We start from the raw sequence: 13,401 nt of genomic DNA, 5'->3' as shown, positions 1-13,401 counted from the left end.
CCATTGCAGTCGAGTAAGTAATTCGATTCAATCTACGTATTCAAAAGCAGTTGGAAGCGTAAGATTGATATGGGTCCTCCCGCAGTAGTATCATTTCTCATCCGGTAGCAAATACGCACTGCACTGTCTCTGTGCTAAAGGCTGCCTGTCCTGTCTTTCTATGCAGCCAGCAACGTTCGTTGATGTCGAATGACTATAAGCATTTGCAATAAAGACAGCAGAACTCCAATAGTTTAGTGGATAAAGAATAGTTGAAAATGATTATTCGCCTTATCCAATATGAAGACAGCCCAATGGCGTCAATCCAGCTGAAGGTCTGACCGACAACCCACCTTCAGACTAATCGTCCCTTCTGTTGCTGTTGATTGGAATCTTGAATTTTTCAGCTGAAAGATGATGGTGGGTAATCACGGCTGAAGCGGGGTCCTGCGGGGTATTTTTGCACATACCGCCTTGCACTGCCGATGTAGCTGAAAAGTATAAGAGACAGCAGATGATATAAATTGATACTCCGGCCAGATTACTTGGATTCTCGTGTCTAACCTCCCCATCCTGCCAAACCTTTCGATTCTATACCATAGAAATCACCTACCGTGAATTTCTTCAGAGAATCTCTTGCCCAAGATGCCTGTTACAGCTATCGAATCGTAAGTAGTGTTAAAGATCTTTATCTTCCTCGGACGAGATTGTTCAGCGCTAATGGTGATAACATGGTAGATACCAACAGTTCCAGGAGCTTATCACCGGTGATAAGCCTGTTTTAATTGATTTCTGGGCAACATGGTGTGGACCTTGCAGAGCAATCTCCCCTGTTTTTGAGGAAATGTCAAACGCCGAGGGCTTGGATAATGTCGGGTTTTATAAAGTTGATGTCGATGCACAAGAACAAATTGCCCAAGAAGTTGGTATTAGAGCAATGCCTACTTTCATGCTCTTTCGCAATGGTGCCAAAGTTGGCGATCTGGTTGGAGCTAATAGCCAAGGATTGACAGAGCTTGTTAAAAAGGCAACTGCTCTCCCCTAAAGCGCAAGCAAGACACTCCGCATTGCCCGTATTGTTCTATGACACCGGTTGCAGTGAAGAAGGGAGGGGCAAGTGATTGTATCTAATTCTAAATGCCTTTATCAGATCTCCCGCTAAAAGGAGCTATATGGCTTAGCATCTCGTTTTTTTAGCAACATTTCGTAGAATTTACTGCTCGAGTTCCGAACTTGGAATCGAGTCTTGAATATCGAACAGAGTCTGAGTCGAACTTATGAGTAAAAGCTATCCCATGTCTTGCCATATGACTACTAAGGTGTCTTTACATTGATTGGGATAATAGCAAAGAGTGTCAAGGTTTACAGGCCTGTTTAGCGATTTTCTGTAACGATCAACCATAAGTTCATAGCTAGAGCTAGGTACTATGATATACAGGTTCATAAAGGAACCATCAGTATGAGTCCCGTGTTGGTATAAAAACTTAACAAGCTCAGACGAACACTGCATTATATCTTCCGCATTAATCTATCCTAGTCTTTGTCTAACCGGCCTAGAATGACGTTGATAACACCATTGCCATATACAATCGAAGATGCAGCTAATCAATCGAATTAACCAATCTCGCTTCTAGACTCGCCACTCGATCGTTATGACACAAGCAGTCACATAGACTGTCTAACAATATACAGACCAGAAGCATGTTCTAAATCTCGAGAAATGATCATAGCCCATAGCAATCTGGCCTTCCATTGACTTGCAGGGTGTGTACTGTTCCTACAGATACTCGTGTATACGTAGCAGAACAATTGCATCAATGCAATCATGAATTGAGTTTCCCCTCGGTAAGTTACGTGAACTCAAAAACAGCCGAGCAAACAGTCGATTTGTTAAGTTCTTGTGTAATACCTAAGGATTACATCGCTCGACGTTATCATGATGATATAGCTTCCCGAGCCATGTTTACAATCTAGCAAACCGTGGGGCGACGGACGGATGTTTAAGATGTTGGTAGACCAAAACCAAACCCTGCATCTCTAACCAGATAGGGTACTACCTCTTGCATCACATATCGATCATATCTTGCAACACCGACGTCAAGCGGGTATACCATGACCTCACATCGCTCATGTATAGGGACTCGAGAAGTATAAGAATGGCAGAAGCGAACCGCTACTAGGAGTGTTATATCGAAGCATACAATAGCAACACTGATACAGAGTCATCAATTACCAAACTATTTTATATATTATTCTATTCATCAATTCATAATGGCCTCGAACACGAACCCCGGAAACTTCAGCAACCGTCCCCACGAGGAGGTTGAGAACATTGCCCGCAAGGGTGGTCAGAGCTCCCACTCGGGAGGGTTTGCCAGCATGGACCCTGAGAAGCAGGTAGGTTTCTCGTCGATCACATTACTTTCATAGGTACTCATGCCATCGCCAGAGAAACATCGCTTCCAAGGGTGGACAGGCTTCGAGCGGAAGCTTCAAACCCGGTGATCCTAGAGCCCGTGAGGCTGGCCAGAAGGGCGGTTCGAGAACTCAATACGATATGGACCAACCCGAGGAGTAAACAAGTCTCGGTTGTTACCATATTACTTGCGTTGTTGATGATATGAATGACATTGTATACTGTACTGTACGGTACCTTGAACGAAATCTTGTTAACATGACAATGTACCGATGAGATAATTAACACCGGAAACGGCATGTCATTGCCCTCACATATTCCTCCTTTCAGGCTCTTGCAACATTATCAATATTCCTCATGATAAATGCCATCATTGTGTAGTAGACATTGGTAGAAATGATGTCCAACCGACGTATGAGTCTCCACATCACCCAGCCACAGCCAATAAAACGTCAGCAATGCATCACCACAAATTATCCGTTTTCAATCAAGATACAAACCCACAACTTGTCATCCGATGTCAGTTTTCTTTCACCTTAACTGAGAATCTTGGGATGGTATGTAGTGGCAATTAAGAAATGGTGTTGCCTTCCCGAGAACTACACTGCCACACTCGACCAGCTGCTTTTAGAATTAGCTTACGACATGGTGACCGGCGTATACGAGCTGCATCAACCACTAGTTTCTTCTTTCTCTGTCTTTATTTTTGGCAATGTTGCAAGACACGTTCTTGGGTTTTAGGTTGGAACGGCGATGGGATATTCGTATTCGATCTCATGATCTTCTATCGTGATGTGACATGACAGCCTTTGGACCTCCGACGGTACACCAGATGTTCACCCGATGGATATATACATATCGTGTTTACTATTGGACCACGGTTACTTCATGTTTCTTGTCTAGTGTTCGTTCATGTGCTTTTTCGTAAATATGCTTTGATTTGTCTGGCAGACCATATGTAGAAATATATATCATGCAGAAGCAGAAATGATCCATAGCCACCGTGCACCACATGTGGGTAATGCAAAATAGTGAAACAGTCAAGTCTTCAAGTTGACGTTTTGGCCCAGAATCCCAGCTAGCACGCTGGGAAAAGAAAGAGCGCTCTGACCATCTAAAGATTCACCATTCACTAAGTGCTGCGCCAATGTCAAAGTTCTAGCCCTTACCATATTCCAAATAACTTCTTGATGCCCTGCTTGCGACAACAGTGGCTGTCGCGTCGGTGACATTTTTATAGTTTAGTGTTATAGAATCGAGGCTTATAGGCGCCGAGGCCAACCATTGGCCTATTCCCTCTTTCAACACATGTACTCCGTACTGTAGAAGGCTAGTAGCTAGACTTGTGCCAAAACTAGGTTATTGGAAACTCCCGCGGGATCACGTTGCCCAGCAATTGCGGGTCGGACGCGGCCCAGTCTAGCAGGCTATTTGTTTCTATACTTGGTTTTGAAAACACTTGGGATAGGCTGTGAACTATGTGTCGTGTTGGATAAGAGAGTGTTTACTCACAAAAGGTTAGTACTTGTTCGTGCAATAGTCAATAGTGCAGGATGTTCTCAAACAATGGATCGTCGTATAGTCTCTAGAGAAACCCACAAGACTTTCCCATTTCTGATGCTATTTTCTGCTGCAGGAGTTTCTGCTATTGTTGCAGCATCCAATGGATGGACAGGAAGGCCGTTGGCTCTATTGAAAACTATCGTTCTTAGTATTAGTTATCAATGGTGGAAGATATAGTTTTCGATGAAAGTTGTGCACGAGACAAATCACTCCCCTCTAGGGCGAAGACTTTCCCTAACAAGATAGGTTACTACACTAGAGGTCGATTATCTTATCTGTAAACAGCAATCTGAAGTCCAACATGAATGATAAACCATAGTTGCGCTCGGTTACCGGCTAGCGTTAACCAGACTGGTGATCATCATTGCCTGTTGAATCTTTAGCTCCTCAGTTCAGAGTGCTGAGGCCTTCTAGCCAACTTCTTAGGGCAAACTCTAACACTGCTAAGCACCGCCCGTGGAAGAAACTTGGAAGAGGCTAAACAAACTATAGAAAAGACTTTTCCGAGGTATTTTTGGTCCATGTGGCGGCAATTCTCCGGAAGCGAGGCAATGGCTTGACAGTTGTACTCCGGAGTATGTATCACACTCCTTTTTTTATTTTTACTTTTTTCTCTTCGCCCCTTTGTGACAAGTTGTAGGACTGTGGCTTTGCCATACAGAACCTGTGTAGGGAAACGCTATCCACGTAATTTGCTTGAGGCCATTGAGTCAAGCCTTATAGATACGAGCTTTGCTTACGCGGTTTGGGAAAATCTAGGCCATTGTCTGTTGTAGGGCCGGGCTGTCAAAGACTCTAAGGATTTGGAAAGTCCGAGATATCGCATGTATGATTGACCAGAACAGGATAATTCGACCGAAGAGCTCACCTTTCACGGTTTCAGATTGTTACAAGGAAAATGGCGTGCTATGGGTAGATTACAGAACTTACGATTTATTTTTCATGCTTCATACTGCTGGAGAACATCAGTTTTGCCTCAATTCCACGACATTCCGGACTCCTGAGGTCTCGATTTTCCTTTTGGTACTCCGTATACTCCGTGGAGAGAGGTATGTAGTCAGCGGAGCGAAATCGGACTTCCCGCTGGTGGCGCCGGTGATGGTCAGCCAGGGGTACAGTTGTGGGAGTGCTAGCTTAGCGGCATGGCTCGGCCCAACCTAAAAGGAGAGATGATTCTAGCTGAGCAGAAAAACCAGACCGGAAGATGGCCGGAATCCAACGGTCCAATGGCGGACAGTCGTGCAACAACATCCACACGGGCGAGACGCCCACTTTGGTGGAAAGCCCTAACCGAAAGGGGTCGACGAAGGGCATTATGCCCCATTTTATTCTCCAGGGGATAATCAGTTAGCGTGTTGAAGAAGGGTATGGGCGTTTGCATAAGTGGCTATGCCGTTGAACGGGAGAGTCCTTAGGTCGATGCCAAGCTTTTGCTTTCGGTGATGTGATCCACCGAAACCCACTGGAAATTTTCCACCAGCGACCAAAAGATTGTAAAGTGAGGATAAGCGGGTTCGCTTCGAGAGTCGATAATCGACCATGATTGAACCATTGCCCTTCCAGAATCCCCGCTAATGGTGGACGGGCGTCCCTTAGTGGTTGCTGTACTTTATTACCTTGACTCGCATTATTTGGGTATCTGAATCGTTTGCGGTTTTGAAACGCTGGTATGTGGTCACCATTCCTACGGAAACTGTACTTTGACGTCAAGTAACCACAAGTCACATTCCAAGGAGTCGGAAGTACACTTTTCCACCTGAACATGTGGATGCTGGAACACTACACATGGTTGTTTCTCAAGAAGGGAGAAGTCAAGCTGTTGAATTGGTTTCTGATGAAATGGCTGTTGACCAGTAGACTTTAATTGGTCTATTTGAGCGCCACAGGCGTCACAAGGGAGATAAGATACCCTAAATGGACGTTTTGAGAGGGTCGGCAGTGGAACAGATTGTACGACTCCCACTTGCCGGGACTACTCGTACTTAGCCAAGGTAGTACCCTAACAACACCTGAAACGGAAAAGTGTCACAGAAAAGAGAATAACAATTCAGGAAGAAAACATTAAAAATGAAAAAATAAAAAAACAAAAAAATAAAAAATAAAAAATAAAAACAAAAAAACCAACTAACCTCATTGGAGGCAAATCGAATTGCCTTGCCTAACAAGGGGGACGGTCCCGTTCATTGAACTGCCCTCCTGGGAAATGCAAAGAGATGTGTGCTGCGCTCTACCTTCCTCCTCCTATCGCATGGTTTAATTACTTGCCTCGCTAACTGGAGTGATACCCGTGACTAGGCAACGAGCTAACTCAGGTATGTGCAGCTACGGCGATACTTACTATGAGTTTTCACGGACTTGCATATTGTTGTTTACTTCGATCGCATTGAATTTTCACAAACAAGACAGACAAAGTTAATCAGAATAATTCAAAATAGTCTAAATGCCCATACTCCATAGAAGCAGTAAACAAACATTAGATCTTATCGAAGATCCCCGTCGTCTGTATGTCCACTTAAGTTGGTGAGCAAGGACGGGGCCAGTCAGGGAACGAGTGGATTCCCAAGTAGGGTAGAGGACCCCCGAAACCCTAGTCGGACCTCCTATGGACCAATCGCAGCGGACACTCAAGTGGGGTGGTTGGCTGAGTCAGCGGAGGACGCGCAAGCCGGGTGAACCTGATTTCTATTCCTGGCGTGGAGAAACGTCCCACTCGGTCGATTCCCCTGGCGCCTCCCTTCCACTCTTGCCCGGGCGCGAACTCCAGTCTCCTCTCTTCCTTCCCTCCCCTATTGTTGCCAACTCTTTCTTAACCTACACGATTATTCCATTTCCATTTCCTCTTCATCCATCGTCGATCTTCTATCCCACCACAACACACCATCGCTTGTTTCCCATCCCCACTGCGTACCGTGGGTGATCATTCTTCTTCTTGTGCTTAGCCTGTTTTCGTTTTTCACCTCGCTTCTTAATCGCCTTTATTGGACTCGTATACGACCTCCACCTCGTCTCTCGCTATCATCCGGGCCGATCGAGTCTTGTAATCCACCAGCACCACTTTCCATCCGACTTTAAAAGAACAGTGTCTCCTCAATTCTCCCCGGGGCACATATATCACACACATCATGGCCACATTAGCGGAACACCCAGTTGTCGCCCCGTCGACGTACGACCAGGATATCGATACCTTCCTCAACCTCGATCAGCTCACCTATACCACATCAGAGCCAGCCCGGCCCAAGGCGGCCCTGTCTCAGCCATCCATCCCTCCTACAGAATTCAACGCTGGTGATCTGAGAAGCGCCAACTTCGCCGCAACGGGCCAATCGCCGATCGCTTTCCAAGGTCCGAGTCACCAGTATGACGAGCATAAGCAGCAGACAGGTCTTCCTCCAGGTGCCCTGGCTCAAGCAATGACTTTCAACCAAATGAACGGAATGGGGTATGGTGGTGGTGCCAGCCCTGGTTATATGATGAACGCCGAGATGTTTACCGGTACTCATCTGAAGCGTGAGGACGCTTCTCTCGACTTCAACGCAATCCCGAGCCGTAACCCTTCAGAGATGGACCTGGAGTCCGATAACATGGGTACGGTCCCCGGTTATTTCTTCTCGCCAAACCCCAACAAGAGCCAATTCGTCGACCCCAGCGCCCTCGGTGGCCAGGAGGTGGTCCCCGTCGGACCATCTACTCAGGTCGGTCGCATGTACCCCGGAATGCATCAGCAGCAGGCTGCGATGGCCAAGGCGGCTCAACAACAAAAGCATCATGAAATGATGCGCCAGCAACAGCAATTACAGCAACAGCGTCGCATGGAAGAGCAGATGCAGCACAATGGAAACCCTCAGGTCCAGCCCCCTCGCAACACCAATCCCATCGTAGAAGAGCGAATCACTCGTCTTTTGCAGCAAATGAGGCAGTCCAGCGCCTCGAGCTCGCCGTCCGATTCTCCCAGCCCCTCTATCTTGCCTCAGATGGCCAAAGCCAAGAAGGATGAGCAGGATATGGACGAAGATGAGAGGTTGCTTGCTAGTGAAGAAGGCAAGAAACTTAGCAGCAAGGAACGCCGTCAGCTTCGTAACAAGGTCTCCGCTCGTGCTTTCCGGTCTCGCAGAAAGGGTATGCATTGATGTCGTTTTGAATGCTTCTTTATGACATGGTGAACTAATTCGTTACAGAATACATCGGTCAACTTGAGAGCGAGGTTGCTGCGAGAACCAATGAAGCTCATGAATTGCGTCTCCAGAACCGTGCCCTGTATGAGGAGAATGCTCGCCTCACCGATCTTGCACGCATGCTTCTGTCCTCCCCCAATTTCTCTCAGTTTCTAGATGAAATGTCTGTCAACGGGGTCTCTACCTCAGCTCAGCCACAGCCGCCTCAGCAACAACAGCCGCAGCAACTGCAATCTCAGTCCCAACCCCAGCAGCAGCCAACTATGCAGGCCAACGTGCCCAAGGATACAAGCCACGGTCATGGAGCCCAGGAATTCGCCATGCAACAGAATCCTCAAGTCGGTATGGTTGTTGTCCCTAACCAAGGACTCGATGTAGCTGCTATGGGCATGAACAACGCTGGCTGGAACTCTGGCATTGATATGAACTACAACCCATCGGTGTTCGCTGTTTTGGAAGTTCCGGAGCCCTCTGTTATCGATACCGAAATCTTGTCCGGCAAGTCTTCTGTTGGGTCCTACCTTCCTGAGATTACGGATTCCAAGAACGAAATGCCCGTTTTCGAGCGTATGCCCATGTCGGAGGAGCCGAAGGAGGCCAGCTTTGGCGTTGAAAACCCAGATGTTGAGTTTGACGAATCGGATCCTGCCTTTGCTCTCTTCGCCGACTCTCCCGCTACCTCTCAACAAGAATCCCTTGACAACTCTTACAACGGCTTTGAATCAGAGAAATCTGCGCATGCATTCGAATTGGTGGTTGAGACTGAGTCACAAGATGCAGAGAAGCGTTTCTCTTACCTCTGTCACAGCATGGATGCAGCTTTCGAGCGTGTTTCCATGGTCACCTCTCATCTCTCATGATTCCCCATGTCGCACCTAAGCAACTTCAGATTAAGTTAAGAATTTGTAAAGTTTGTTCTTGTCATGTTCTTCCATTTAGGCAGTTCAGTTCCCTGAACCTGCGTCCTTGTAGACACAAATACCTTTTCCTTTGTTTATGATCCTGTGACTATATATATTGTTTTGACTTACAACTTCACTAGTTTCACCCCATTCTCTTTTTTCTTTTATTTTGAATTCTCCTCGTTTCATTCTCCTTTTCATTGCTGGGTTTGATGGAGTCAATTTGTCGAAATCGTTCCAAGGTGGGATCAGGATTACAGGTCTTTGGTGTTATTTTTCTCTCTATTTTTTTTTTTTTTTTTTTTTTTTTTTTGCGGATTTGGATACCTTCTGGACTGGCTACTAGGAACCAAGCTTAGTTACTGTGGATACTTCACGAAATTTCGAAATTTACGAATAATCGCCTCTTTTTGATGGATAATGTAGAAAAGTATTACCTAGTCATGTGCAGTGCTGGCAAACTGGTGTTTGTCGCCACTAGAGAAGAGATTCTCCGAACTACTCCAGATTCTCAACTTCACCCCCAAGTCGCGTTTTCCTTGTGCTAAATTCAACCAACTTCGCCCACCTCATTGCGTCGCTCATCCATTTGAGATGACTGTTCTTTGCATCCCTTCCTCAGTATTTTCTCTTCCATAGCCAAGTTGGCTCCCCTTCCTCCCGCCCGCGGGCTATTATTCAAAGCCTTTCGCGGAAACGTCGCCCCATCTATAATAGGCCGCGCTCCAGTTCCTTTCCGAGCTTCGTTTTCTCGACCATTTTGGCATATTCCCAAAGCTGCATCTAAACCGAAGTCCATTAAGCCAAAGAGTCCGATACCAAAAAGTCCTACTTCTGCCAGTTTTGCTAGATCAAAGTCCCGAACCAAACCGCACCCGTCGAAAACTGTTTCTCGCACGAAACCCTTATCCACACTGAAAACCGAGCCATATCCACTCGAACGGGATACATTTATTCTCCGGGCTCCGAGGCTTGTTACGCGACGTGGATCGAGCAACTACTTGCTATACAACTCGACAACCCACAAGCTCTCAGGTTTTGATTTCTTGCCGACCCCGCCTGTGGGACAGAAGCCCATGAAGTTCTTTTACCAGGTCATCACGACCCCCACGGCCGATACTCCCGGCACGACTGTCCAGCTCCAGTTCCCTGAGAAGCGGTATTTCTTTGGGCAGATCTCCGAAGGAACTCAGCGGGCATGTACGGAACGGGGTGTTAAGCTCGCTTACCTCACCGATGTTTTCCTCACGGGTCGCATGGAATGGGGCAACAATGGTGGCTTGATTGGTGTGATTCTTACACTGGCTGACGGTGTTGCCAGTGCGAATACTGCTCTGGAGGCTATGGCCCGCGAGAAGGAGGCGCGTCAACAAAAGTCTGGAAAGTCTGCCAAACAGTCTCCTGCGAAGCCCAAATTGGAACACGGCGTGCCCTACGCCGTTAAGGATGGAGAGGCTGTTGCACAGCGGGGGACCTTGACAATCCATGGTGGTAAGAACCTGGCACATACCTTAGCCACTGCTCGGAGATTTGTCTTCAGGAAAGGTATGCCGGTCTTCACACGGGAATACGATTGTGAGGGTATGGCCAAGAAAGGGTCTGCGGAGGCAGAAGATCCTTTTGAACAACCTACTTGGTCAGATGACAACATCAAGGTATGGGCTATGCCTATTCGTCCTCTCACATCTTTGCAGCCGAAGGATGTCCCCCGTGTTGCCCCGCAAAGCCCGAGAAAGAGGAGCCTTGATGAATTTAGAGAAGAAGTTACTACTCAGGAGGTGATTGACCCGCGCACTCGCGACCAAATAATTAGGCAGTCGGTTATAACGGACATGTTCAATTCGACATGGAAATTGGATGCTTTGGTTGAGACCCCTTTGGCTGAGGTTAAGATGCCCGCGGTCATGTTTGTTCGCAATCCAGAGACCAGGGCGCTTGAGCAATACACGGGTCCTGCTCCGGGAAGCAATGAACCGCTACCTGACATCAAGGTTTTTGTACGCCAGCCTTGGCCCGGCGCAGCCGTTGAAAAAATTCCTCCTACCACCTGGTGTGATGAGGCTGTTTCCTATATTGTGCGGAATCACGATATCAGAGGCAAGTTTGATCCCAAGAAAGCGGAGGAGTTGAAGGTCCCTAAAGGCAAGGACTTCGGACGTCTGACGAAGGGCGAAAGCGTGAAATCCGAGGATGGGCAAACTATCACACCTGAGATGGTTCTGGGGCCCCCACGACTTGGAAAAGGTTTAGCCATTATCGACTTACCTAGCCCAGAGTATGTGGAGAGTCTTATTAGTAGGCCGGAATGGAAGTCACCTTCTGTCACTTCGAACCTTGAAGCATTTATCTGGATACTAGGCCCCGGAGTTGGAGATCATCCCCGACTACGTGAGTTTGTCGCCAGTATGCCCCAGTGCAAGCACACTGTGTCTAGCTCGGATTATTGTCCAAACTACTTGGCTATGGGCAGCATTGCCGGGTCATCTGTTCGTATGGCGCAGTTGAGGCGCGACAACTACCCAGTGCCAGTCCATGACAATGTGAGCCTTCCGCAGCCAGGAACACGCACTCATGGTTCGGAGGTTACGGTGAGAAATGTGCAGAATTCGCCATTTGAAGCAATTGAGCCTGGCCTTATCATTGACATGGAACCTAATTTTGACATCAATCGTTCTGAGGTTGTCCCACGGTTTAATGCAATTGAGGCAGTGCAACGGATGCCTGTGGCAGTCCAGAAACGCATGAATACGATCGATAGGCGAGTCAAAAAGGAAGAATTTGAGGAAAAGCTGCGACAGTTCCGTAAAGACCTTCCAGGAGCCGATGCGGAAATCATCACCTTGGGTACAGGTTCCTCATCTCCTTCCAAATACCGCAATGTTTCCAGCACCCTCGTTCATGTTCCTGGTTATGGTTACTATCTGCTTGACTGCGGTGAGAACACGCTTGGTCAGCTGAAGCGCGTTTTCGAGCCAGAAAAGTTGCGGGAGGTTCTACAGAACTTGCGAATGATCTGGATTAGCCATTTACACGCAGACCACCATCTCGGTACTGCTTCTGTCATCAAGGCGTGGTTCCAGGAAAACTATCCGAATGGAGATTCGCAAACAAGCGCTCTTGAGACCGACATGTCCAAGATACTCAAGGAAAAGCGGTTGTTCCTTGTCTCTGAAGAAAACATGATCTGGTGGCTAGAAGAGTATGCAAGCGCTGAAAACTTTGGCTTTGGGAAATTGATTCCCTTGTCCGCCTATCCTGTGATTCAGAACAGGGCACTCCGGACCAAGTTTGTGTACCGACACTGCCGTGCGGACGGCTCATTCCCTGGCCAGGAAGTTGAAACTTATAGACCCCGGACTACAGAGCTCAGCTTTGACGACGAGTCTTCTCCGCTCACGCCACTTCTTCGCGAAGCCACAGGCCTTACTGATCTCCTTACCACAAAGGTGTCTCATTGCCGTGGCGCTATGGCAGTCTCACTTGTCTTCCCGAACGGCTTCAAGCTCTCCTTCTCTGGTGACTGCCGACCATCCCCAAGCTTCGCCGCAATCGGACACGGCTCCACCGTCCTGATCCACGAAGCCACCTTCCAGGATGACATGGGAGTATCGGCAATCGCCAAGAAACACTCTACGACATCCGAAGCACTAGAAGTTGGCCGCAGAATGGAAGCTCGCGCCATCCTCCTCACCCACTTCAGCCAACGGTACCAGAAGATCGCACACGTAGAAAAGAACCAAGTGCCCACCAAACGCCAGGAAACCGTTGTCCAGCCCGAGCAACCCGACATCCCAGACAACGAACCGGAAGAGGCCTCCCAAGCGCCAGCCTCCAATGGGGTTCCATCCTTCTTCAGCACCATCAAGGTAGAGGGAAAGCCGCAAGTTAAGGTCCCCATTGTCGCCGCCTTCGACTACATGCGCATCCGCGTTGGCGATATGCCCATCGCGCAGGCGTACGCGCCGGCAGTGGAGAAGCTCTACGACATCCTGGAGCGCGCTTCGGAAGAGGACTCCGAGAAGCAGCGCCAGCAGAAGGAGAAACAGGAGGCTGCCAAGATGCAGGAGAAGATGAGAAGAAAGGCCAAGCACGAGAAGAAGTCGAAGGCGGGTGCTAGCCAAGCTGATGTGGAACCTACACCTGCTGTCCCTGCCGAGGAGATGGACCTCGACAAGAAGTCTCCGGTTAAGCGTCACTCGGCCTGGAGTGCCAGTGAAAGTGAAAGCGGTTGGAGCACCAGTGGCAGTGATAGTGAAGCTGAGATGCGTGCGAGGCGCACCAGCCGCAGTCCCAGTGGGACTGTGAAGCGTTCGAGCTAGAGATAAACCAAGATACACTTATCGTTACATACCCTGTATCATATATATCT

The 13,401-nt window shown here is 48.0% G+C and overlaps 3 protein-coding genes across 3 annotated transcripts; all 3 read left to right on the top strand.

Moving 5' to 3' along the window:
- Positions 1-624: 624 nt before the first annotated feature.
- Positions 625-1,024, top strand: F9C07_1092 (putative thioredoxin; the record flags this gene model as incomplete). Its single annotated transcript, XM_041288412.1, has 2 exons — positions 625-647; positions 718-1,024. The coding sequence occupies 2 exons, from the start codon at positions 625-627 to the stop codon at positions 1,022-1,024; spliced, it is 330 nt and encodes a 109-aa protein (XP_041140865.1).
- Positions 1,025-2,250: 1,226 nt separating this feature from the next.
- F9C07_1091 (putative conidiation-specific protein (Con-10)) lies at positions 2,251-2,557 on the top strand (the record flags this gene model as incomplete). Its single annotated transcript, XM_041288413.1, has 2 exons — positions 2,251-2,376; positions 2,429-2,557. The coding sequence occupies 2 exons, from the start codon at positions 2,251-2,253 to the stop codon at positions 2,555-2,557; spliced, it is 255 nt and encodes an 84-aa protein (XP_041140866.1).
- Positions 2,558-7,959: 5,402 nt separating this feature from the next.
- F9C07_2059050 (uncharacterized protein) lies at positions 7,960-13,351 on the top strand (the record flags this gene model as incomplete). The annotated part of the gene is made up of 2 exons (XM_041284120.2): positions 7,960-8,074; positions 9,672-13,351. The coding sequence occupies 2 exons, from the start codon at positions 7,960-7,962 to the stop codon at positions 13,349-13,351; spliced, it is 3,795 nt and encodes a 1,264-aa protein (XP_041140868.2).
- Between the last annotated feature and the right edge of the window lie 50 nt (positions 13,352-13,401).

Source organism: Aspergillus flavus, chromosome 1, assembly GCF_009017415.1.
Source record: "Aspergillus flavus chromosome 1, complete sequence".
Classification (NCBI taxonomy): Eukaryota; Fungi; Ascomycota; class Eurotiomycetes; order Eurotiales; family Aspergillaceae; genus Aspergillus; species Aspergillus flavus.
This window is presented reverse-complemented; position numbering and strand designations above follow the sequence as displayed.